This window comes from Perna viridis, chromosome 15, assembly GCF_037379345.1.
Source record: "Perna viridis isolate PV_CMFRI_1.1 ecotype Kerala chromosome 15, ASM3737934v1, whole genome shotgun sequence".
Taxonomy (NCBI): domain Eukaryota; kingdom Metazoa; phylum Mollusca; class Bivalvia; order Mytilida; family Mytilidae; genus Perna; species Perna viridis.
The window spans coordinates 9,637,134-9,661,768 of NC_142459.1; the positions used below are offsets into that span (position 1 = coordinate 9,637,134).

General features: G+C 31.2%; 1 protein-coding gene across 12 annotated transcripts in view; it reads left to right on the plus strand.

Annotated features, from left to right (window-relative positions):
* Positions 1-24,635, plus strand: part of LOC148596864 (neogenin-like) — a 108,949-nt gene that overhangs the window by 22,584 nt on the left and 61,730 nt on the right. For 10 of the 12 annotated variants that reach the window (XM_088564423.1, XM_088564427.1, XM_088564420.1 and 7 more), the window contains 2 exons: positions 11,560-11,948; positions 15,618-15,810. In XM_088564423.1, the coding sequence (XP_088420549.1) occupies positions 11,882-11,948; positions 15,618-15,810 (260 nt within the window). In that variant the 5' untranslated portion in view covers positions 11,560-11,881. Of the gene's footprint in view, positions 1-405; positions 768-11,559; positions 11,949-15,617; positions 15,811-24,635 lie in introns of those variants that run through there. The other 2 variants (XM_088564425.1, XM_088564422.1) reach the window with 2 other exon arrangements.

Genomic DNA, 24,635 nt, shown 5'->3' on the forward strand with positions numbered 1-24,635 from the left:
CACAGTGGATTGTTTACTAAGTACATTGTACAATGTACAACTTGTTATACATGTACTTTAAAAGCTTAAGATAGCATAAATTATATAACTTAAGATTTGGATCATGTTAATGTTACGATTTCTTATAGAGTACAATTTGTACAAGTACACTTAAACCTTTGAACAGCTTTACTACGATATAAGAAAATGTAACTTCAACCATGGGTATAATGACTTGGTCCGTGTTAAAGTAACAATCAGTAGAATACATACAAAGACTCTAGTAGGGTAATAGTCTTTTTCAACGTTTTTTAAAAGAGATAAATCGTGTGTGAAGGTGATAACACTGTGCCTTGCTTCAGTAATTAGCTGCCTTTGTGTAGGAACAGTTATTTATTCTCTCGTAATTCTTAGGTATTGGATTTTTTGAGAGAATATCTTTGCACTTGCAGCATTTTGTACAAAAATAAGTGATTTTGGGAGAAAAAAAAAATTATTAGGAGTGATTTATTTTGTATTTTCTCATTAGTTGAAATAATTGAAGGATATTGGATTTTGTGTGATCTCTGCACTTCATCATATTGGCTTAAAAAAAAAACCTATCTGATTTTGTTTTATGGAAGGACAGGGTTATCTCAATGGTATTGATGTAATACTCTCAAATTTTTGTGAGCTTTTCTAAGGTTTGGTAAATTGGATTTGTTTGAATTTCTCTACACCACATGTAAAGGGAATGATTTTGTAACATTAGGAAAAAGCAGAAATGATTTATGGGCAGATATTCTAGGGTAAGTTAATCTTTTTTGTCATAATTTTTTTTTCACATCAAGAAAGGTGCTGTGGGAATATTAAATTCAAAAGGAAGTAAAATTATTTAAAGATTTTGGAGGAAGATTTATTGGAAAAATCACATGTAACATTTGAGAGATTTATAATTTATAGATTTTTGAATGCATTCAGTACCAAGGATTTGTGCCCCAGGCAAATTTTAAATTTGTGACAAGACTGTCATCTGGGAAAAATTGAAGGGGAAATGTTTTAGTGTGGTTGTAAATTTCAAATTATCTTGTTTGTGGGCTTAGTAAGACATTAAGTTTTGTGACTTTTAGTGTTTACATACATTTATGGGTTACCAGATATGGACATTTATTGGTAAGAATTTAATTCTTATTTAGAAATTGGAACAAGATTTTTACTCATAAATCATATGTAAGAGGACATGAATGTTTATCTTAAAATATTGTTCTAAATAAGGTATACCTGGCTTTCCTCAGATAAATGCAGACATTTTGTCAAAATTTTCTGTCATTTTTTCAATATCATATTCAAAATAATTATTTGGAAAATTTAAGGCATTAATTTTTTTATTTGTTCTGATTTTTCCTTTCCAGTTTTTTGAAGTTTCTACAAATTTTGACTGCAAATTACACTTTGCAAATTTAGTTTTTTTAAGTATATACTGTTGTTTTGAGGCTACAAATGTAGCTGCAGTCAGCCCTGTGGAGTAAGGGTTTCAGCCCTGTGGAGAAAGGGTTTCAGCCCTGTGGAGGAAGGATTTCAGCCCTGTGGAGTAAGGATTTCAGCCCTGTGGAGGAAGGATTTCAGCCCTGTGGAGTAAGGATTTCAGCCCTGTGGAGTGAGGGTTTCCTCTTTGTTTATTAAAGACACATGGATGGCCTTTAGCTGATATTTTTCATTATGGCAGTGTTGTTGTCTCTTTGACATATTCACCATATCAGATATTTAAGTTAATGTTCGCTGTGTACATGTACCTAAATGTATGTGAAAGATCACAAAGTTAAGATTTGAAAACCATAGCAAAATATGAAACTGTTCATTTTTAATTCATAAGAAGGAATTTGCTATTTTGTTAATTGTGTACTTGTGTTTAAAAACAAAATATGTGTTGTCACTTGGTCTGTTAGGCCCAGACTATTTTCTGAAGAGGGGTGGGCCTGGGATTTTATTTTAAGGTAATGAAAAATAATTTATTTTTTCAACAGAGGCCACAGTTAAAATTTTTATTTGAAAATCTACATTGTTATATAATTGGGGAAATGCTGAATAAATTTTTTTCCTGTCTATGACTGAGTAAAAAAAAATGTCTACAATATTTGAATCTAAGGCTCCTCTGTCTAATAAAATGATTGGTGCCTCAGTTCTTCAGAGTTATTTCAATTAACAAAGACTTTAATTTTGTGTTTGTGCATGTTGCTAAATCTCGGGGAACATAAGATCTGATTTGTTACACACAGGAAATCCCATTTGTATCGCATTTATAAAATAAAACTTTGACAGTATTTGTCCAATACAAAGAATATCTAAACATTTAAATGTAAAGTGTACTGTCAAACAAAAAAAAAAAACTGAAAAGATTCTTCATTCAATGAAAGAATCATATGTCCTCGCATGCTTTCTCATTTCACATTTAATATTCATTTCTAGATGTACTGTGCTCCGCAAAAGCTTCTAAATCTCGCAATAAACAAGCACCCCATTGTTGCAAGAAAAAGCAATTTATTGGAAGTGATTTTAGACTTTGTGACAGACATTTCAATTATCGCCATTAAAAGAATTCAAAATTCAAATTTTACTTCTGAATAGGGTAAACAGCTCAAGCTCTCCCCATTTATGAGCAAGATGTAAACACCTTTACAATTGTATTTCGTAAACCTCTCCAGTGAAGGAGATAATTAAGGTATATTACAGGTATTTTACAGGTGTTTTGCTGGTGTAAACGATGTTGTATGTCATTTATGAGGTTTCTGTGTTGAAAACCTTCCAAATTCTTCTACTGTCTAGATAACATGTACAATCAGACAGTGACTGGCTTCATTAAATCATTATGAATGACCTGGATAAATAAACACAGGGATATATAATTTGTACATGTATATATATACAGGTGCATGAATGAATGGAAATTTGGTGAAGTTCAATTTAACAATGACAACAAAAAAATGAACCAGTCACAAGATGTATGGTAACCAGAGTCTTTATTAGTTTTATGTGCTTTCAAGTTTTCAGCACCTATTGGAGGCTATTAAACTGAAACTCAAAAACTATGCACAGTTAAAGGATCCCACTATGGTGGCCATTTAAGGAGGTAGACCTAGGGTAAGGGATACAACTCATTAAATCAGTGATATGTGTGTATCACATTCAATTTCACTTAAGCCTCTCAAGCTTTCATTTGAAGCAGAATAAAATGAATTCAAGTAAATTAGATACTTACGTAAGACTGATGTTAAATGCTGAATACAAGCATTCCAATGATTTTTAAGAGTTGTGTCCCTTACCCTAGGTCGACCTCCTTAAGTTGAAAAGTGAAATACAGTCAAACTTGTCATAGAGACCGCCTGTATTCAGCAATAACCTATCATAATAGACTTTGATCAATATAACCCTGTGCAATGCATTCTATGTAGTAATTATCCTGTATATAAAGACCACCTGTCCTTTGTGACCAGGATTTTGCTCACTATTGGAAAGTTCCTTTAGACAGGTTTTACTGATTGTCAAATATTGAAAAAAATATTTATTTAAAAACTTGACTTATGAAATGGGAACATGACATAAACAAACCACTTTTAAAGATGTCGGCTGCTCTCCTAAAGAATAACAAGGGTTTCAAAGACTTGTGAAATCTTTTAAGGTCTTTCATGCTAGAACAATATAATGAGAAAATGCTCATCTTTGCGATGTAAGCATTTATGATTTTGGTAGGAAAAGGAATTCTCTAGACTTTCCATAGGTTTTTATTTTAATAAGTTTTATTTTTTAAAAATACTGAAAAAATAACAAAGAATTTATAAAAACTTTCATAACTGCATTTTAAGGTGTGTTAAATGACATTATGAAAAGAAAAGTGTGTGTGTGTGGGGGGGGGGGGGGGGGTCATGGGGTTAAATAATATTATTGCTATGATATGGATATAACCAAAGGAGTCTGAAAATTTGACAAAAACATCCTTAAAAAAAGGTGAATGAATTGCTAGCCGTAAGATGCTAGGAGAATGGGTCAGATAGTTTTTTGAACTTGCAAATTTTGGATGCCATAGTGTCATTTTATTATCGTCACTTTCTCATGTTTCCTTGAGTTCATTTTACTCATTTCATTATCACTATAATACTAGTATATTATTGTCTAAAATTTCTGAAGTACATTTTCCTTTTGATTTAAACATATCAGATGATAAAGAATTTTATCCTGTTATAAATTAATTTGAGATAAATACAGTATTCTGATTGGTTAAAATAATTTTGTTATATCTCAATGGATAAAAAAAATATTGACACGCCCCTACTCAGTTAAATTAAGAGTTACTGTTATCATGTTTAAAGATAAAAATATGTTTTAAAATTGATTTATAAGAATTGGCTATGAAAAAAATTTTTTGTCAATTGAAAAATAACATAAATTTTCCATTTGCATATTTTGTTTATTGCACTTCTCGCAATAAACATTATATGCACATGGAAAATTTTTATCATAGCCAATTCTTAAATAAAAACTGACATTTTGGTGTTCGATTTGCCTTATGTGTAAAATCCTTTAATATCAGCTGGTGGAAAGATCTGTAAATGTTGATATTGAGATCAACCTAGACTGGACCCTGACTGAACCAAAAGCCTGTCTAAACCAGACTTAATTAGAAATCTATACATACCATTTCAAACACATTTTGTACCTGTTTAAACTGATCATGTCTTAACTGAGAAAATTTATTAATCCAAAAATTGTAGGGTTTTGACACATTGAACATGTATCAATCCTGGTAAGGTATTATATGTGAAGTTCATTCATACCATTATAAATATATTTTGAATCTATATTAACTGAACAAATCCATTAGAGGGTTTACATGGCTTTCTTTTTATAAAAATCCAGCATCCTCATGGAAAATTGTGGACTATTGAGTTACATCTAAAGATCTAAAATTTCAAACACTCGTATTGCTGATGTCTAAAATTTTTGACTAATTGAAAATGTTTCTCTCAAAATCTGTGTATATTAGACCACATGTTCCTCTTTACTGAAGAGCTACTTCTTGCTCTCAGTATGTAATCAGAAATGCAATAACAAATCTTTAGATGACAGCATGCAATCCTTCATTACAGATATGCAAGTGTCTTTATGTTGGACATGAAAAGGTGTCTATGTTTCTACAAAGTTGTTCCAATTGCATTTCAAAAGAATACAATATTTGAAAGGGTTAGTTTCATGCTAGGAGAGTATCTTGGTTCTCTTTGATTTTGTTTCTACAGCTTGTAAGGATGTTAGGCCAACTGATTATAATTTATTGGTTCTGAGACCTTTCTTCATCTCTTGTTATGTTCTTATAATTGCCCAGTGTTTTTTTTCATACCAATTGAATAAAAGCAAAAAGTACCTCAATCATCATATTTTACCTGTGAGAGCATTTTTTCAAGAATTCTAAGGCCTAAGAAAATAACTTGCCTATTTGAGGTACCCTACCTACCATTGCACATTACATATTTTTTTCTTGGCCTAATCATGACTTTTTGGGACAATGAGAATGAAAAAAAGATGCCTTACTCCCTCATAAGTTTTTTTTGTATGAGAAATGGCTTGAGAACCAATAAATCAAATTTTAATGGCCTTGACTCCTTCATTCATACAAAATATTAATGACTTGGTTCACAATTGAAATAATTTAGATTGAATTCTTTCTTGCTTTATTTCTTAAGCTAAAAGTTTTTTGTTTGCACCCTTTTCATTGTTTTACTTAGGAGTAAAATGATTGACTAAACAATTGAAGCTAGCTATGTGAAAGAAAAATAATTATGGAAAATTGCTTTCTATATTTATAATTTGACACATATTAATGAGCAAACAGTGAGAATATAGAAATTTCAGACTAAGTGACCCATGAACTAATTAAATGTGCTTCCAACAAGTTTACCTGATTAGTTAGATGCATAGCTGCTAGATACATTTTGTACTTTCTGTCATAATTTTTCTTGTCTATGACAGTCTATCAGTTCCTTGATGTTTGATGTCCAGGGGTCATATATAGAATAATTCATTTCCAAATCTCATCAATAATCAAAGAGAGACAACTCTCACATTATTTGTACATTATCTAGTAACTGATGATGCTTTAATGAAGAAAATAAATTTTTCTGGATGATTGATGAGGCTATTGAACAAAGTAGACTGTCTCTGAGCTTAATTATTGCTTTCTCCAGTATGAATCTCTAATTGTAAAATCTTTCTGGTATTCATTTTTATGGCATGTTAGGAATGGATGACCTGGGCAAACTAATTGGTACAAGGTTATAGATATACATCTCTCATGAAAAATTGGCTATTCTTTATGGTTATTAAAATGCTTGCTTTTGATGTTTTTTCCCATGTTTTAGAGACATGATAATGGACCAATTAAGGAGGTAGTCCTAGGGTAAGGGACATAACTTATGAAATCAGTGATATGTTTGCATCATATTCAGTTTCACCAAAGCTTCTCAAGCTTTCGTTTGAAGCAAAATAAAATAAATCCCAAGTTAATTAGATGCTTACTTAAGATTGATATATAATGGTGAATACAAACGTTCCAATAATTTTTAAGAGTTGTGTCCCTTACACTAGGTCTACCTCCTTAAAAGAAACTCATTCCGACCCTGGTTGTATAGAATGTTAAAAATGTAAACTTGCCTAGAAACAGAAAAATTTGTTCTTGATAAAAATTTTTAAAAAGGTCTTCAATTTAGATTTTTATAGAACTCCTTATTTCAGTTTTGATGTTCAAGTTTACTTGAAGTAATAAAATGGAAGAAATAACAAAGAATTTATAAAAACTTTCGTAATTGCATTTTAATGAAGGACTTAGGTAACATTATTTATGAAACTGGGCTTGAAGAGAAAATGCAGAAAAAATTCATGATGTCACAATGAATTTGAACCCAGTCAGTAGCAACTGTGACTTAAATTGCATGTACATTTTACATTCAGTTAGTTGCAACCACAAGGTCAAAATTGTAGCTTAAATTACATGTACATTTCATGGAAGAATAATCAATTATTTTACTGGCTGTAGCCTTTAATTAAAAAATTCTGATATAACTTCTTTCATTTGTTAGCAAGTGAAAGATGTAATTACATGTATGTTTACATGAACACAGGGTAGGAAACTCACTCAAATTCTAGCCAGTCCTGAATAGAATTTTTCAATATATTTACCATATGGCTATATAGATTTTTGCTACAATTAGCCAGCCCTGCCAAAAAATAGCCAGTCTTGGGCTGGCAGGCAGGCTACTATTTCTAACTCTGATAAACGTTGAGCCAGTACTTTTTTTGGTTCTTAATCTCAGCCACAAACTTACTTACCAGAAAGTTACATGTATATTTAACTACATGTATGATATTAATCAAAGTGACACTATCTGCAGCAATAATTTGATTTTCCATTCATGGTGCATTAAATTTCCATGTCTAATTAGGCAGTTTCCCTATTACTGAATTAATCATGTTGATTCCTCTGGCTATTAACTGTAGTCTGATAACTTAGCTATTGCTACTCAATTACAAGTCTTAGTAAGAATCAGGAAAGATGGGGAAAATTGGAAACATTTATAAATTCCCATAGATCTGGCAATGATTCATTCAATTTCCTTAAATCTGGCAATGATTCATTCAATTCCCATAGATCTGGCAATGATTTACTATCTTTCTATGAAGTTTTCTGTTTAAAATGGTGACTATTTGATCTCTGCATCACTTGATATCTTTGTATTTTAAAAAAATGATCCAAAATGGAGGTTTTTTTTAAAGGAGTTATTTGCCCCTGAAATGCTGATATGCAGTGTATTTCAATGATTACCAAGTTTAAATTAAAAATTTTATCCTTATTTCTTGATTCTGATGGAACAAACAGCTGAACTTTTATTGTGGAAGTGGAGTATTTCATGTCATGTTGTTTTACCTACAAAAAATATACTGCCTGATTCTTATTGAAACTAACACTTAATTACTTTATACAGATTATTACTGCTTTGATGTGAATTATACTGTGTAATGTCACATTGCCGTTTGTTGACATTTTCTCTGACTTTGGGACATCAGTGATACTGCTATAGTTTGTGTTTGTTTAATTATAACTAATTGAAGCAGTAAGTTAAGTGTAGAGAAAAGTGTAAACATGAAAGTCGTTATGGGATTTTAAAGTACTGTAATTAAAACTTAGTGTTAGAGAACTGTTGTAGTGCAAGAATTGTCATATTGGAAATAAAATTTACTCCATCAATATAAACTTTTAAACAATTTTTATTTGCTAATTTACTTAAAATAATGTACTTAATTAAAAATTACAAGGATCCGGAAACAAGCATTTTTGTGTTTTTTTGAGAGGGGTCAATGTTTTATTAGTGGTGGGGGGTAGCTTATACTGATACATGCTGGTACATTTTGTATTTCTGAATCTCTCATTTGCACAAATTAGATATTTATGTAAGAACTCAGATACACAAAAACAAAAACAAAACAGAATTAGGAATCCTATTGATTTCCAAGATCATTTTCAATTCTCAAAATTGATAAAAAATAATATTGAAATACAAAAATTGGAAAAAAAAATAGTATAGGTTAGATCCGTTAAATGAAAAATTCACCCTTGAAAATTGAATGAAATTTAATCTTTGAAATTAACAAATGATAGAACTGTCACCCTGCTGTTTCTCCCACTGTGAAGCAATTAACAGATTTGTACAGGTGATTTATTTCTATGGGGTAATAAAGAAATATAAAGTGAATTGAAAGGATTTATTTAACCTGACATTTCAATTTAGGAATCAAATTATATGTTAAAATGGACAATGACCTACTATGCTAGTAATTTGAACCATATGTGATAAAAATAGGATTTATTATATCATTTCAGAGTGTGAATTGTTGAAAGAAGTCATTCTTAATTATTGAAAAATTTGTTTTTTTTTTAATAATTGCCTATTTGACAGTAAGTTCTTTATTTTTTTCATTTACACTAAGTGTTTAATTACAAGTTAAAATTGAATAACATGGTTTTAAGTTCCAGCCTTTCAAAATGATTTCAAGTATCACTTTTCCATTCATGATTATAGATATAGCTCATTAAAAATTTAATTTCTGTAATAAATGTTTAGGGTAAAACAAATTTTTGTAGAGAAGTCCATGTTTTATCAGGATTTGTAAGTAGAGTTTTTTTTTTGGGGGGGGGGGGATGGGTGGGTGTGTTTGGAGGGGGGCAGTTATTAAACTATTAAGTTTACTGTGAAAGTATTATTGTATGTAGGTTTTCGTGGGTTTGGGAAAGCACGAAATTTGGTTCCCAACGAAGAGGAAATTTCTCATTCGTTTGTATGATAGAGTTGTCAAATCTGCAAATTAAAAAATCTACGAACTGATAATTGTTTCCTAAGCCACGAAAATTGGTACCCATGAATAACAGTACTAGCACAATAATTCATTGATGATTGATCGAATTTTTAAAAGTAAAGAACATTGAAGTCAGCTTTTACAGTTTCACCATTAGTGGTTCTGAAAAAAAAAAAAAGCATTTAAAAGACCCAGAGTAATTAGACTTTAAGAGTTAACTATCATTATCTATTTGCCTTGAATTATTCTTATCGTTTGTTCATTTCTTCAGTAAATATTTCATGGTTTTGACAGACTTGGCGACTGCAATCACAGACAATAATCTTAACCATTAATTTACACTCGTTAACCAATTCATTATATTGTTAATCAGTTGTTTACAGACAGAATAACAAAGTTCTGTGTACAGACATAGCTTTCTGCCTTACATTATTATAGTCAAGTATCCAGTTTGAATAACCTGTGAAGAGTGCTTTTAGAGCATAATGCTTGTTGAAGACATTTTGCTTGGTGCATTTCTTCCCTGATGATATTGTCGATAGATTTGTTCAATATTTATTCCAAGAGTTTCCTCTTAATTTAGATATATTGTTGGCTACTGCTACTTACAAACATGTTCTTGCATATGTACCACTCAAAGAGTAGATCTGGTCATTTTACCAGTTTGAATGAAGCAATTTTTGCCCATGTGCGCACTTTTATCTTATTTTTGCTATGGCAATTTTCATTCCATGTTTCATTTTTGAGAGCATATTGTTTGAATCGTTGGAGATTTGGTAGTAAGACTGAACAAGAACTTATGTTTGACCAGGGTAGGAAACTCACTCAAACTCTAGCCAGTCCTGAATACAATTTTTCAATATATTTAATATATGGCTATACAAATATATGGCTATAGAAGTTGTTGCTAAAATTAGCCAGCCCTGCAAAAAAGTCTCTGGCTGGCGGGCAGGCTGCTATTTCTAACTGGTTTGACTATGGAATAAAAGACGACATGGTGAAGTATAACATATGCAGTGTTCAGCATTTAACTTACATCCCTATTTCAGAGGTCACCAAAGCAGTGCTTGTAGCTTAAATCCCTATACATTCAGAAGTCACCATAGCAGTGCTTTTAGCTTAAATTCCTAAGATACCTTCAGAGGACACCATAGGCAGTGTTCTAAGAATTTAGAAAATTCTAACATTCCACAGGAAATGTTTGACATGAAAATCAACTTTCCATTTATCAAAATCTGCTTTCCAAGCTTAAAATATTATATTAAAAATTCTATAATTCCTTCTTTCCAAGGGAAAGTAGCAGTTGATAAATAGCTTTCCTTGATCTAAATTTCACTTGCACACCTTTAAGCAAGCTCTGAAAGTGCTTCTTCTTTTAATTACCAGTAAATTAAAATTTGTAGTTACAATCAGGGATCGACACTAACAGTAGTCTGGCAGTCCTGTGCTACCCTGATTTAGGAAAGAATAACATTTCATGGTAGTTCAATGGGCTATCTAAATTTTGTCTTATTTTTCATAAGATCTTAGAACAGAACTGTCATTACTGTCTGTGGACTACCTGCTTTACGTCTGAAGTAGTCCTGTTGACCACTAAACAAATTCATTTAGTGTTAAACCCTGACAATAGTTTGTTTAGAGCTGTTGTTTTGTTATGTAATATGGTATTAAAGGATTTTTTGTCTATGCATCTGTTTATCTCCTGTTTTATTCTGGTGAATATGCACTCTGTGATGTAAATTTTCTTGTATTGGTTATGGATGATATTGTTGCATAGTGCATCAGATGTAGCAACACATTTCTTTGTGATTAGTGCAGAATATTTCAGTCTTGACAATTCATCAATACACAAACTGTATTTAAACCAGTACATGTATTTCTTTAGAGCTTAAGCTCTTAGACATATTTCTTGTGAATTGATGAAAAAAAGTTCTACTCTTGTGACCACTTTTTATTTAAATCTGATTTTAGTATTACATGTACATGAACTTGTATGTGTATATGAACCAAAGTGATTATTACATGGTTTACTGTTTGCATGGGTTATTTGAACTTCCTGTAAGTTATGGAGCAACACATCTTGACTGACATGGAAAGCAGGTTGTTCAGACTCAAAAGTCAGTATATTTAATTTTTCCATTTATTTTGTTTCCTTTGGCATGATTTATGCTACATCACTAACATGTTTTGTATCTTCTTTTTCAGACAGTCAATTAGAAGCATGTAATTAACACTGATCAGTATCAGTTTAAACTAAAAACAATGGATTATTTCCTGTGCAGTATAAAAGATCAGTATGGATGAAAACTGGTGGAGAAAAAATGTGATTTAGGCATTTGGAGAATTGAAACAATATCTTGGAGTGACTTTTAATTAGGGAATTCAAATGTAGAAGAATTTCATACAAGACAAAGTTTTATTTCAATGTGAAAGTTCGATGTAAAGGGAGATAACTTTGCAAGTGGAATAGATATTATATCATTTGTGTTGTCTTTTAGCTGGAAACTTTGGATGGTGCTTAATTACAATGGAAATGAAATTATGTGTGTCAATTTCAATTTTCATAATTGTGGAATTATTTCAGTGGATTAATGGTGAGTGAATTAGGTTTTGATGTTTTTACTTGTTGAATGAGAAAGCTGTGCAAAGGGTTGCATAGCTGAACATATATTTTTTCTTCTGAAATTCAACTGTTTTAGATGTTTACCATAAACTAAACATTAAATTCATCCTTTTTACACTAAAAATTCAAATTTGATGTCATAATTATTTAAACTCTGCTGTAGGTAAGGAGAAAAAAAAATGACAATTTGTTTAGCAACCAAAGAGTTCAGGTGGGATATGATTTAGTTTAAAGATATCACAATTTAATTAAATGAGAATGTATTTAGTAATACATGTAACTTATTTTATATGTATGGTATATGTACATGTAAACATTCTTCAGTCAAGCCACAAATTAAGATTGCTAATGAAAGCTTTAATTTCAATAAATACTTTAGATGATACATGTACATGTACATTTGTATTATAAATATCCACAAACTCACTCAATCTTAAAAAATACAAAAAATGACAACCCCTTTTATTAATACATACAATTGTATATCAGGATTCAAATTATTTTTTATAAGGATCAATGAAATTTCATTTACCTGGGTCCTGAACATTCAACCCTTTTAAGGAAGTAAACCTAGGGTAAGGGACATAACTCTTGAAATCAGTGATATGTTTGCATTATATTCAATTTCATCAAAGCCTATCAAGCTTTCATTTGAAATAGATCAAAATTACTTTTATGTTTAGACGAGATTGATGTAAAATGCTTTACACAAACATTCCAATGATTTGTAAGAGTTTTGTCCCTTACCCATAATTTGTACTTTAAATGGACCGTGTTTAAAACTCAGGAAGTTCAGTCCTGAGTGCCACAAAACTTGAAAAATTACCTAAGAATCAGGCAAAATGGGAAAAATTAGAAACATGCATGTCGAAAATTAATCGATCTGACAATATAAATTCACTCAAGGATGCTTTCTCTATTTAAAAAAAATCATTATTTGATTACTGTATCACTGGAATTGCTCAGAAATTTTTCAGTGGAATGTTAGAAAAATGAGGGTTTTTTTTTATGAGAGTTATCGGTCCATATTTTTAGTGCATTTCAATGAAATTATTACTCAACACACCAACATCATGAACATATATGGGATATCTCGTCCTTTTCCCTTGATTCTGATGATGCAAATAGTCAAATCAAACTTTCAAAATGGTGTTTTTCTTCATGCCATGTTTAACCACTGCCTGATTCTTACAGAGACTGACACTTATTTGTGACATCATCAAGTTGAAATACTTTGATTGAAGTTACATGGTTACATGTACCATGATAGTTAATAATAATGTAAGACTTAAGTATTTTTTTTAACTTTAGTGGCGCCAGGGCCTGGACCTTCCATTCTTCAAAGTATAATGTAAATTTGAACCTCTGTAAACTCAATTTGCACTGACTTAAATATACCAAAATAGTTTACTCCTCTTGGGAGTTCAAAAATTTTAAATTATTAATTTTTCTACTGATTTGTTGTTTTATTACATGCTGTAAAATGTTCTTATCCCAGATTTATTATCAGTGTTGTAAAAGCATCAGAAATCCCTCACATCTGGTAATTTTACGCTGCAGTTCCAACCTTTCCTTATAAATTCCCTAATGACACGATCAAATCATCATGAAGAATCAGTTTTGAAACTTTTATTTTCTGCCTATCTGAAGATTCCTATCTTGTCTATCCTTCATGATGAAAATTTCAAGTTAATTAGAAAGAAAAAAATTGTATTTTGATGTTAGGAAATTCCCCCAAGTCAATAAAACTTATGAACATCGTTGATTAAGTAAATTTCTGTGAAATTGACGTTTCTTGTTTTTCTGTAATGAACATGATAAAACAAATAGCTAACCAGAAAACAGTTCATCAAAGTTGTTTTTACCTTACCGCTTGACATCCAACATGAGTTTTTCGTGAGCAATTTACCAAAGAAACATATACTCTCCTATGTAAACTTGATTGACAGGTGCATGTGTTAAGTAAAGTATAAGTTTTCGGTGTATTGAATGAGTTAATTACATAGTTTTAATGATGAATCTTAATCATGTACTTTGTATTTTTTGTAAACAATTTGCTTCCACTGTATACCCTCTGAATTACATTATGTACATTTCTACATGTACATTTGCTATGAAAATTTTACAGATTGCTTATCAACCCAACAATTTTTTTCAAATAATACTCTGCAGGATAGCCCTCAAGACCATTACACATGTACATGTTTTTGATAGAAATTTTGCTGCTGCTTTGTCACCTACATGTACATGTAAATTGTATTGCTTCTGGTACATTTATATGTATTTTAAAATATACATATTGTACATGTACCTGTTATATATATAGCCTTATATAATTTCTTAATTTCATGTGTATTGAATTTATACTATTGCTATCTACAAACGTACCCATTTGTACAACAGTGTATGCACTTTTCACTTTAGATGCAATACACTACTGTCAACACAAATTTTAATTTCTCCACTCTTCATAGTGGAGATATTTTGAGTGGAGTCACAGTGTCTCCATGCACATTCCACAGTGGAGATATTTTGAGTTGAGTCAGTGTCTACATGCACGCTCCACAGTGGAGATATTTTGAGTGGAGTCACAGTGTCTCCACGCACACTCCACAGTGGAGATATTTTGAGTGGAGTCACAGTGTCTCCATGTACTCTCCACACTGGAGGCACCAATTAAAAAAATTGTTTATAATTTAAACTTCCCCCATATTTATATCATGGTACATGTGTATATTTAATGTTTCTAACGGTTAAATAACATTTCATTAAAGGACAGAAAAAAAAATGAAAACTATTGAAATGGAGCAATTTTATCCTAGTTTTTAGTGAAGTGAAGTCACAGTGGAGCGGGGAGGATTTTGTTTTCCTTTTTAGCAGAACTCTGATATTTCAAATCCAGATTTTACCGTTACAATTCTTTTTTTACTGCATATTTACTTCCAATTTTGCTAATTTCTGCCTTGTTTGTATACCTTGTAAAATCTTCTCTGGATGAGTCACAATGTAGAACATGAGTGACTCCACTGTGAAGAGTGGAGAAATTAAAATTTTTTTTGATGGTAGTGTGTACATGTACATGTACATAAATTTTATCTCTGCTAAAATATAGCTTTTCACAATGATCATTATTATTGATTACTTGGAAACCTTTTAGAATGTGATTGAACTTGAACTGTTTTTGATGAAAAACAGAAGTTTCTATTATAAACAGTTCTGTACCTACATTGTAGCTGCATGACTTCAAACAGTATGTACATTCTATCCTGTTGCAATAAAGCTTTTTTTCTTTAAAAACATATCCTTCTGAAAAAAAAAATTAATATTGTGAAAGTGCTGTTGTTCTTTGTAATTATACATTTGTGCATGTATACCAGTAGCCCCTGGTATAGTGTTAGAGGTGCTTTCATGGGTGGTCTTGCCAAACACCATCAACATTTTGTATTCTTATTAATTGTGACATCTCCTTTCACATACATGTACATGTATAATGCTTAGATGTTCTAACTAATTATCCATGAATTTTAAACTAACAAAATTTTGACAAATGCAAATTTGGGTACCCAAGATACAAAATATTTGTGTGTACAAATTCATAATGAACATTTTAGGTGACTTATCTATTACTCTTCAATTTCAGCTTCTGATGTGCCAAAATTTACAGAATTTTATTTTTCTGTTGAACCAACGAATGTGGTTGCTGTACGGGACCAATCTGCGCAGCTAAATTGTGCTGTGTTTGTAGGGGAGTTAACTCCAAATGTACAGATAACTCCTTCTATAGAGTGGATTAAAGATGGTCAAAAATTAAACTTACAGGATGACAATAGAAGGTAGGTCAAAGGTCGTTGATAATGATTAATTTCATTATATTTTGTCTACATGGGTTTTACCAGAGATCTATAATTAAAGAGATAAATACTTGTTAATTAACCAGTTTATCCATTAAATTATCATGCAGTGAAGAACGATATTCCCTGAACTTTCCACTTATTTATTAAACTACTTTTCCCCCTTTTGATGATTCAAAATGATCTGAAGTAATTGCAGAAGACATAAAAATGGGAAACTGAAGATTTTATTCAGTTATCTTTAAAACCAAATAAGTTATCATGGGTTAATGTGAAAATTATTAATTGAATTTTGAAATATTTTCATTGTCATAAAAATCGTGGGGTAGGAACAGTGAAACAAAAACCTGCCTAAAACAGACAAGTCTTGAAGTCCCATTGTGTCTGTATAAATGTATTTTGAGCCTGGATAAACCATACACCTGTCCAAACCGACCAAATTCTACAGTATGAAAGGGGTTTGGTTTAAAGAGGTTTTTATTGTAACTTGTTTTTAATACTTCATTTTTTGTTTGTTTTGGTACATTATTTAGGAAGAAAAATGGGGTATGAACATGAAGCTAAGATATTGTAAAATGTGAAACTGAAGGTTTTTTTTTTCAATATTCACAATACTTTTTTAGTTATGATCATTGAAAGTCAAGTGGTGATTGTAATTACAAGATCTTGTTTCACACCACTGGTCAATGGGAGATTTTAGTTGCAGCTGTACATGTAGTTGCAGATCTTTGATTTTACTTCAGTTCCATTTAGTTTGCCTTTGTTGGAACAAGACAGTTACGACAAAACTGTATTTGACATGTCAGAAATGTCTGACTTTTTAAAAAAAGAAATTTTATTTTGAGGTGAGGCGGAGATGCAGTACTGGCTATTGAGAAGAAAAATGTAAAATTTGAATAATGGCGAGACACTTTCAAGAACAATCTCGTCTGAATATAGCTGAAATATTGCTGTGCGGACGTTTAACCCCAACAATCAATCAATCAATCAATAAAAATTTTGCCAAGTTTGTCAAATGAATTGAAGATGATACTAGACTGTAAAATATCTCTTTTGACTTGGTCATTTTAAGATAATTTGTGGTGGTAGTTAGGTCATTTGTACTCCATTTTTTCTCAAGATGACAGTCTAGCTGAAATTTTAATCAGTTAGGTCGTACCAACTGACATTTCTCCTGAAGTCTGGGCTTTGAAGTGGGAGAAATTAGTCTGCATAAAATCTACAGGGTCTATGTATTTAGTAACATCCACTTACATACATATACATACATTATATATTATGTGGTCAATGTAAAATGATTATCAGTCTATACAGACAGAAAGGTTTGTTTTTAAGGTTGGCATTTCTGAAAAATTCATCTATCTTCGATATGACTGACAAATTTTGTTTGTTTTTGTCAGTATTTTGAAAAAGACTGACAAATGTACTCCAAACTACAATGAGATTGGAAATGGTAAATATACCCTACACAACAACCATATTTGGATGAAAAATTTCATCTCAAGGTCATCCATGTGTCTTTAATGAACAAGAAGAAAACCCTCTCTCCACAAGGCAGGCTGCAGCTGGCCCTAAAAAGTATTTCAATATTCCTGAACATAAAGTTCTGTACATGTATATATGAACAGTTGTACATGTACATGTACATGTGTAGTTTATCCAACAGCTGAGAAAAATCACACTATGTTTTAGAACTGGAATGGCGGTACTTCATTAGTATAATGTCATACGTACTACAAATGTATTAAAAACACTGGTTTTTGCTGAAAAGATATTCAATCTAATTTCAGTTTTTCATTTCCAAAGCAACTAATTTTTGCAAAGTTAATGTTATATAACTATTGTCTCCAGAGAGGTGAGAAGACATTTCTCATTGTAAAGGAATATTATGACACAAGTCTGTTATCAGTGATTTGTGCCTGGCTCCTTGTGCAAATTAACACTTAGGGGACCAGTAGAAATAGCAGATATTAGAGATTCCTATCTAAGTTTGGTTAAAAACCTGGTTTTAGAACCACATCACGAATATCAGGAGAGAATTTTTAAATATTTTGCTGGTTTATTTTGAGATGATGATCATTTGGATAATGGTATTTCCAATCTTTTTTTCTGCAGTAAATGACACTTTGAAAAGTTCACACCTATACCACTGATTTTCCTACTGTTTTTGGGAAGGGCCCTGGGCCCATGCAATTGGGGAAAAAGAGCATGACAATTTCAATTCGTGGAAATAATCTACATGTTACAATGTATATACATGCGGGAAAGGACTTTTTTATACCCAATTTTAGGAGGTAGACCTAGGATAAGGGACATAACTCATGAAATCAGTGATATGTTTGTATTATATTCAATTTCACCAAAGCCTCTCACGCTTTTGTTTGTAGCAGAATAATGAATCCAAGTTAATTAAATGCTTACGTAAGATTAATGTAAAATGCTGAATACAAACATTCCAATGATTTTTAAGAGTTGTGTCCCTTACCCTAGGTCTACCTCCTTAACTAAAATTATTGATGAGGACCATTATAATTTCCTTTGTATTGAACTCCATTATGTGTACTTCAAGGCTTTAGATGACAAATTTCATACAACAAATTTTGCACATCTTATAATTTTCCAATTTAATCACGTACAAATCTTGAGAAACAATTGGGAATTTCATTGCCGACTGTTTGGGAAACTTAGTACACATTTCTCTTTGGGAGTATGGCCAAAATTCAGACCCAAAATTAAGATAGGAAAATCGCTCCTGAGATGATGCAGTTTCATACATCTATATACATGTACAATGTACATTTGTACATGTACCAGACACATTTTGGGTGGGACGGGGTGTTGGATGGGGGAGCTGTAGCATATGTGTCTTTACTGTGCAGCTCTTTGTGTTCTTTTTGCTGAGATTTTTGAAATAAGAACTGATCAGTTCAGTTATAAATGAGATCTATCATCTTTATTATCCTATAGCTTTTCAACATTTAAAGTCCTGATGTTAAAAGCAGAATTCTGCTTGAATTCTGTTTAAAGTATTTTCTTCAGATTTTGTTAATTTCTGCCGTATTCGCTGGCTATGCATTATACTCAGTTCCATTCTAGCCAGGGATGGTCATTATATTAAAGGGCCTCAGGGAAACACAATAAGACAAATGGGAATTCTGTTCCGATAAAACCTGGAAATCTAACCATCAGAGATTAATCTGTTCTTGTCACAATATGGACATCGTTTTTGTTGTAGGAAATTAGAAAATTATACATGATGCATACTATGGGGTCAATAATAAGGACAATTCATTATATAGATGGTTTGAGAGAAAGATTTACTTAAGTTATTTTCATAGTGCACATCATGTAAACAATTTAAGTAGCACTCCACATAAGAATCATACAAAATGTTATTCATGGTTGGAAGTCCACATATTTTTATTTTTGATACTTAAAATGTTATAGTAAACAGAAATTAACATGTGACTTTTCATATAACCCTTGTTCTTAGGAGATAAAAAATACATAAAATGTACTGTAGAATCAGAATTCAGGGAGATAACTCTGTAAATGTCACTAAAATACAATAGAAACTGTTAGCTATTCAATGTGGATTATCACTTAAGAGCAGACAGATTGGAATAATTAATTATACATTTCATCATATAGAATTATTAAGCAATTTCAAAACAAAAATAAAAATGTGTAGCCTTTTTTGGGGTGTATCACATGTTACAGAATTTGCATGACTGCTACTTAAACCTGTCTTAACCATTAATTCTCTTTTGGACTAAAGGTTACTATACATGGTCAAAATGCATTAAAAACTTACTGTGGACAGGTAGTCCAGTTACTACCTAATTTGAGAGAGGACTATCTTGAAAATTTAATTGGTAGTCCTTTGGGCTTCCTAAATTAATTCTAAGGACAGGACTGCAAAATATTTTTTAATTACTACCTAATTTATCCATTAGAAAGTCATGTAGTGATTAGTAAGAAAAGTTTTGTCAAACATGATTTCCATTCATATTCATTTTAGGTAACATCACAGGCTGTAATACAGATACTATCAAGATGTAAATTTTTGTGGTGTATTAATTTTGGCTATTTTTTGCAGTAGACAAAAGTGAAAAAAATTGTAACAGTGTAATTGATCTTACACACTGTTTACGGCTACTTTTTCTTAAACGATGTTTACTTGACAGAAAATTAGAAAATGTGAAAATTAATACATTTAGTCAGTACCAAATTTGAAATTTCTACCATATTTGCAGACATACTATATAAGTTAAGTATTTTGACCCCTTCTGTAAGAAATAGTTCTAGCTTTCATATTAGACAATATAACCCCTTAATGAGTCTTATATTGTATAATTTCGTCTGTATAGAATCTCAGTGAAAAAATTCAAATTAAAGCCTTATTGACAATGAATAGCTAATAACTTAGAGTCCGTCGGAAAGCGAGATCATTTTCTTTCCAGTCACTTTGCTACTATACATTTTAATTATTGTATGCTTTCTCTACTATTACAATCAAGGAAAAATAATAGCTTTTATAATGTTTTTTTGCTTCAGGCTTTGTTGTTTAAAAAAAAATTGTACACAATTAGTTAAGCCATATTTATTTCATATTTCCGATTAAAAATATGAATCATCGTAAGTGACAAAAGACGAGTAATTATAATGGTCGGCAATTAACAGTTTCATCGAGACAAATTAAGATGACTGTCTCCACTTTTGCTCGGGATTTCTATTGAAATTATTAATAGATGTGGGTTCTGAGGAACAACAAGGGGAAATTTTTCTTCCTCCAATTGTTATAGGTTTTCTTGCATAATTGTACATGTAGATACATAACTTACTTTATAACAAGTATTTGTAAATTTATGATTATACATGTACAATGCACATGTACATTTTTGTATATATGAACCTGCAGTCTTTTCTTGCCGAATTTAATGATAAATTTTTTGGTGGATGTTTAATTAAAATTTCCCACTTGGATCCCCAGTTTCATTATGTCTAACAACATTGCATTGGGAGACAGCGTAACATGCAAAATACTAAAAATTAACAATTTGTTGCAACTGTTTACTGAGTGTGACTTGGTGCTTGGGACAGATTACCAACCGACATTGTCGTATTGTGATCAGAGATAATTGAGAGAGGAACTTAATTCCTTTCGTAAATTAGATCTCTTGAAAAAATTCTGGAAGTGACAGATTATGAAATTGCTCCAAAACCATTGATTCTTTCAGCTGTGAAGTATTAAAAAATGATAGAAAAAGGAGATGAGGACTTCCAATTTTGTTTTAGGATAGAAATAATTTATTGAAAGATTAAAGAAATAATGGCGTATTTGATCATATCGCATGCATATAATAATACATTGTTTAAGACAGTTTTAATTGAAAAATGGTAATTTGCTGTTGGTAATTTGTTTGCTAAGATACATGTACATGTATATTATTTACTGTCTGCATGTACATGTATCTTAAAAAGACTCTTGGATGGGAATTAAAAAAATGGAAATTGGTGCAACTACATGGTCAATTTTTGTATAGACATTGATGATTTTTTTCCACTTTTTAGGACAATGCTGCTATTTCAAATCTGTATTTTACTGTTATGATTTTTTTTTCTGTATATATACTTCCAAAACTGCCCATTTCTGCTTTGTTTGTTGACCTCAATAAATCATCCCTGGTATAAGGGTTCCAAATTAGTTATAATTTAAGGTCTGAGACCTTACGTTACTTACTTATGACCTTTGAACTTTGCATTGACACTTTGATGAGAATTTCTGGTTTTCCTTTAGGGGACCATGGATTTAAAACTCAGAGAAGCCAAGGACTTTTATCTCTTCAAAGTAAATTCATACCCCTGGTATAAAAATGTATCTTTAGGTTTTAGAATTAATTTTAAAAAAAAGCTGAATTCATATAGATTTGTTATACATTGTAACAAAGTTTAAATGAAAAATAGCCACGTGTAATCAACAGGGTGAAAAACATTAAAATAGAATTATTAATGACTTTATATAATAAACTTATTTAGGAAGCTATTGAATTGATACTGTAGTCAAACATATGTTGATGTCTGATGCTGAAAATTGGATTAGAAAGTCAATGAGGAAATAAAATTGAAAGGGAAGAGAAAAAAGGGATTTATTTAATTTTTTCTCATTTTGTATGAAGTCAAACAAAGAGAAATTGATAGCTTGGGTTGTAAAAACGGGTCATTCTAGCGTGAGGTGTTTTAGACGAACAGATGTGAGGGAAGAGAATAGGGGATCAATTGTAAAATGCTGAGATACAGAATGTCTAGAAAGCCAGGCTAGGATTAAGGAACACATGTCCATAATTTTAAAATTAATGCATTTCCTTTTGTACAGGAGTTCATTTTTTATATTGAATAGTTTGCTACACTACTGTCAACACAAATTTTAATTTCTCCACTCTCCACAATGCAGATGTTATGAGTGGACGCGCAGTTTCTCTACTCTCCACAGTGGAGTCACCATTTCAAAAATTGTCTTTAGTTTACTACTCCTGTCTTTATACCAAGGTATATTTAATGGTTCTAGCAGTTTATTATCATGCCTCAGTTTTGACAGAAAATGTTCTAAAATAAAGAAATGGAGCAATTTGTATCCTAGTTTTAACCTCGGTAGAGTCTTAGTGGAAGGACATAAGTGACTCCACTTTGAAGAATGGAGAATTAAAATTTTGGTTGACATTTGAATGTATGGTAAAAAAAAATGTTTTCTTTTCTTTGTTATTGCTTTAAAAATAATTTTCATTTTAATTATTTCATTTTAAATCTTCTGTTTCAAATGGGCTTCAAAATGACTTTAACCCTGAACATTGCATTTGACATTTACCTGGTAAATGCATAAAAAATACGTTTGTGCTAAATATTTAATTCTTATTTTAGCTTTGAATTCTCTGCATCTAATAGCCCTAAAAGCTAATTGTTCATTGAACTTAGAAATTCTCCATTTCTTTCTTCATTCCACCTACTTGTACAGTCATTTGCTTTTGTCTAAAAAGCATTAGACACTTGCTTTATAGTGAAAATTTATAATAAGTTTCTTTACTATAAATGTGTTCATGTAGATAATTGGTTTTTAATAGCATTTTATCAAAGTTGAATTTCATTTATTTTTAAAATCCCTTTTGCTTTCTGCATTTGTCACTTGCTTCATCTAAACACTATCGTGATTGTCTTTTTTAACAGTCTGAAAATTTTATTTCCATTTGAACTTTGAAGTCCTTCCATTTATCTCAACTTCTGACACTTGCTTTATCAAATTGCAACTTTTATAATAATTCACAATATGTTCTCTTTTGTTTCTAAAGGCATTGAAATTTACTTTCCTTTTTGAACTTTGATATCCCATCATTACTCTCTGCATTTACAAGTCAGCTTACACTTGAAAGTAATTTTGAATAAATATCAATATATCTAAGCCCCTTGAGACTAGACAATTTAACTTTGAAGTACTTTCATTTGTCTGTACATTTGACACTGTTTCATCTAAGGCCAAAAACAAATATTGTCTCTTTTCTGCCACCCTACCTTACTTACTTACTGCCTGTTATGCCTGCGGGCATGTCGGGCAGCAACAAAGGGTCTCCATTGGTGAAGGTCTTTGGCCATCCTTTCAATAGTTCCCCAGGTTTGGTCTGTATCCTTCATCTCAGCTTCTATGGTTCTCCTCCATGTTGTTTTAGGTCTCCCTCTGGTGTCCAGTGTAAGGCTACTTTGGTATGAGAAGTATTGTCTTTTCTGATGACGACCTATCCATTTCCATCTTCTCAGCAGTATTGTTGCCATGCCACCCTACCTATCCTAGTTTTTTTTTGGATTTGATTTCCCTATACATTGTATGGGCATTTTGGCTTAAGCACTGTTAAAGTCTAGATTGTTTCCTTATCAATGAAACTGCTAGAGGATTCTGGGGGCAGTCATAAAATACCCATTTTTGAAAAACTTTTGACAAGAATTTTAAATACAGAATGTTGTACCAATGACAGTTTTTGTTAATTTATTGGTATTTGCTAGCTGTACCAGGTGCTATGCCCCTGAACCAAAAGTCTCTCAAGATATGGAAAATTTTCCATGTTCTGAATCTATATTTCTATCATTTCATGTTCCACTGGAAAGAAATAAGATTTGAAGCCTTTTTTTTTGGCAGAATGAATTTAAACATCCATTCAATGGTTTTAATAAATTTATTGCATAATAAATTTTCATTGATAAAATTTTCCTTTGATGTGACAACATACCAGGGTGGCAATTTGACTGAAGTGAGTTATTTATTTCAGAATTAAACTTTAAAAGTCATATTTATGAGGAATTTTGAAGTTAAGAATTTTATATTATCATTTCATTGATCCCTCCATTATACCCCCTTCATTGATAAAGAGTCTTGGTTTTTAATTCATGTACATGTATGCATAATTGAATCATCAGCATGAATTTTTATTTTTCCTCTCTCAACAATAAATATTTAGTCATAACAGAGTCAGCATATCATTTTGAAACAAATTTAGGTTTCCCCTCTCAAAGATAAATACCGATAGTCTTTATAGTACACACATACCGGTATGTGTAATTGAATCATGAACATGAATTTTAATTTCCCAGTCTTAACAATGGAAGTCACATTTGAATCGCCCTTTTTATGTAAAAAAAAGTTCCATTCATAAAAAAAATTCTGCTTAATATTACATGTACAAGTAATTAAAAATCAACATTAATTTAATTTTTGTTCTCAGTGTTGAAAGTTGATCAAGCCACATTAGAGTCACCATTTTGAA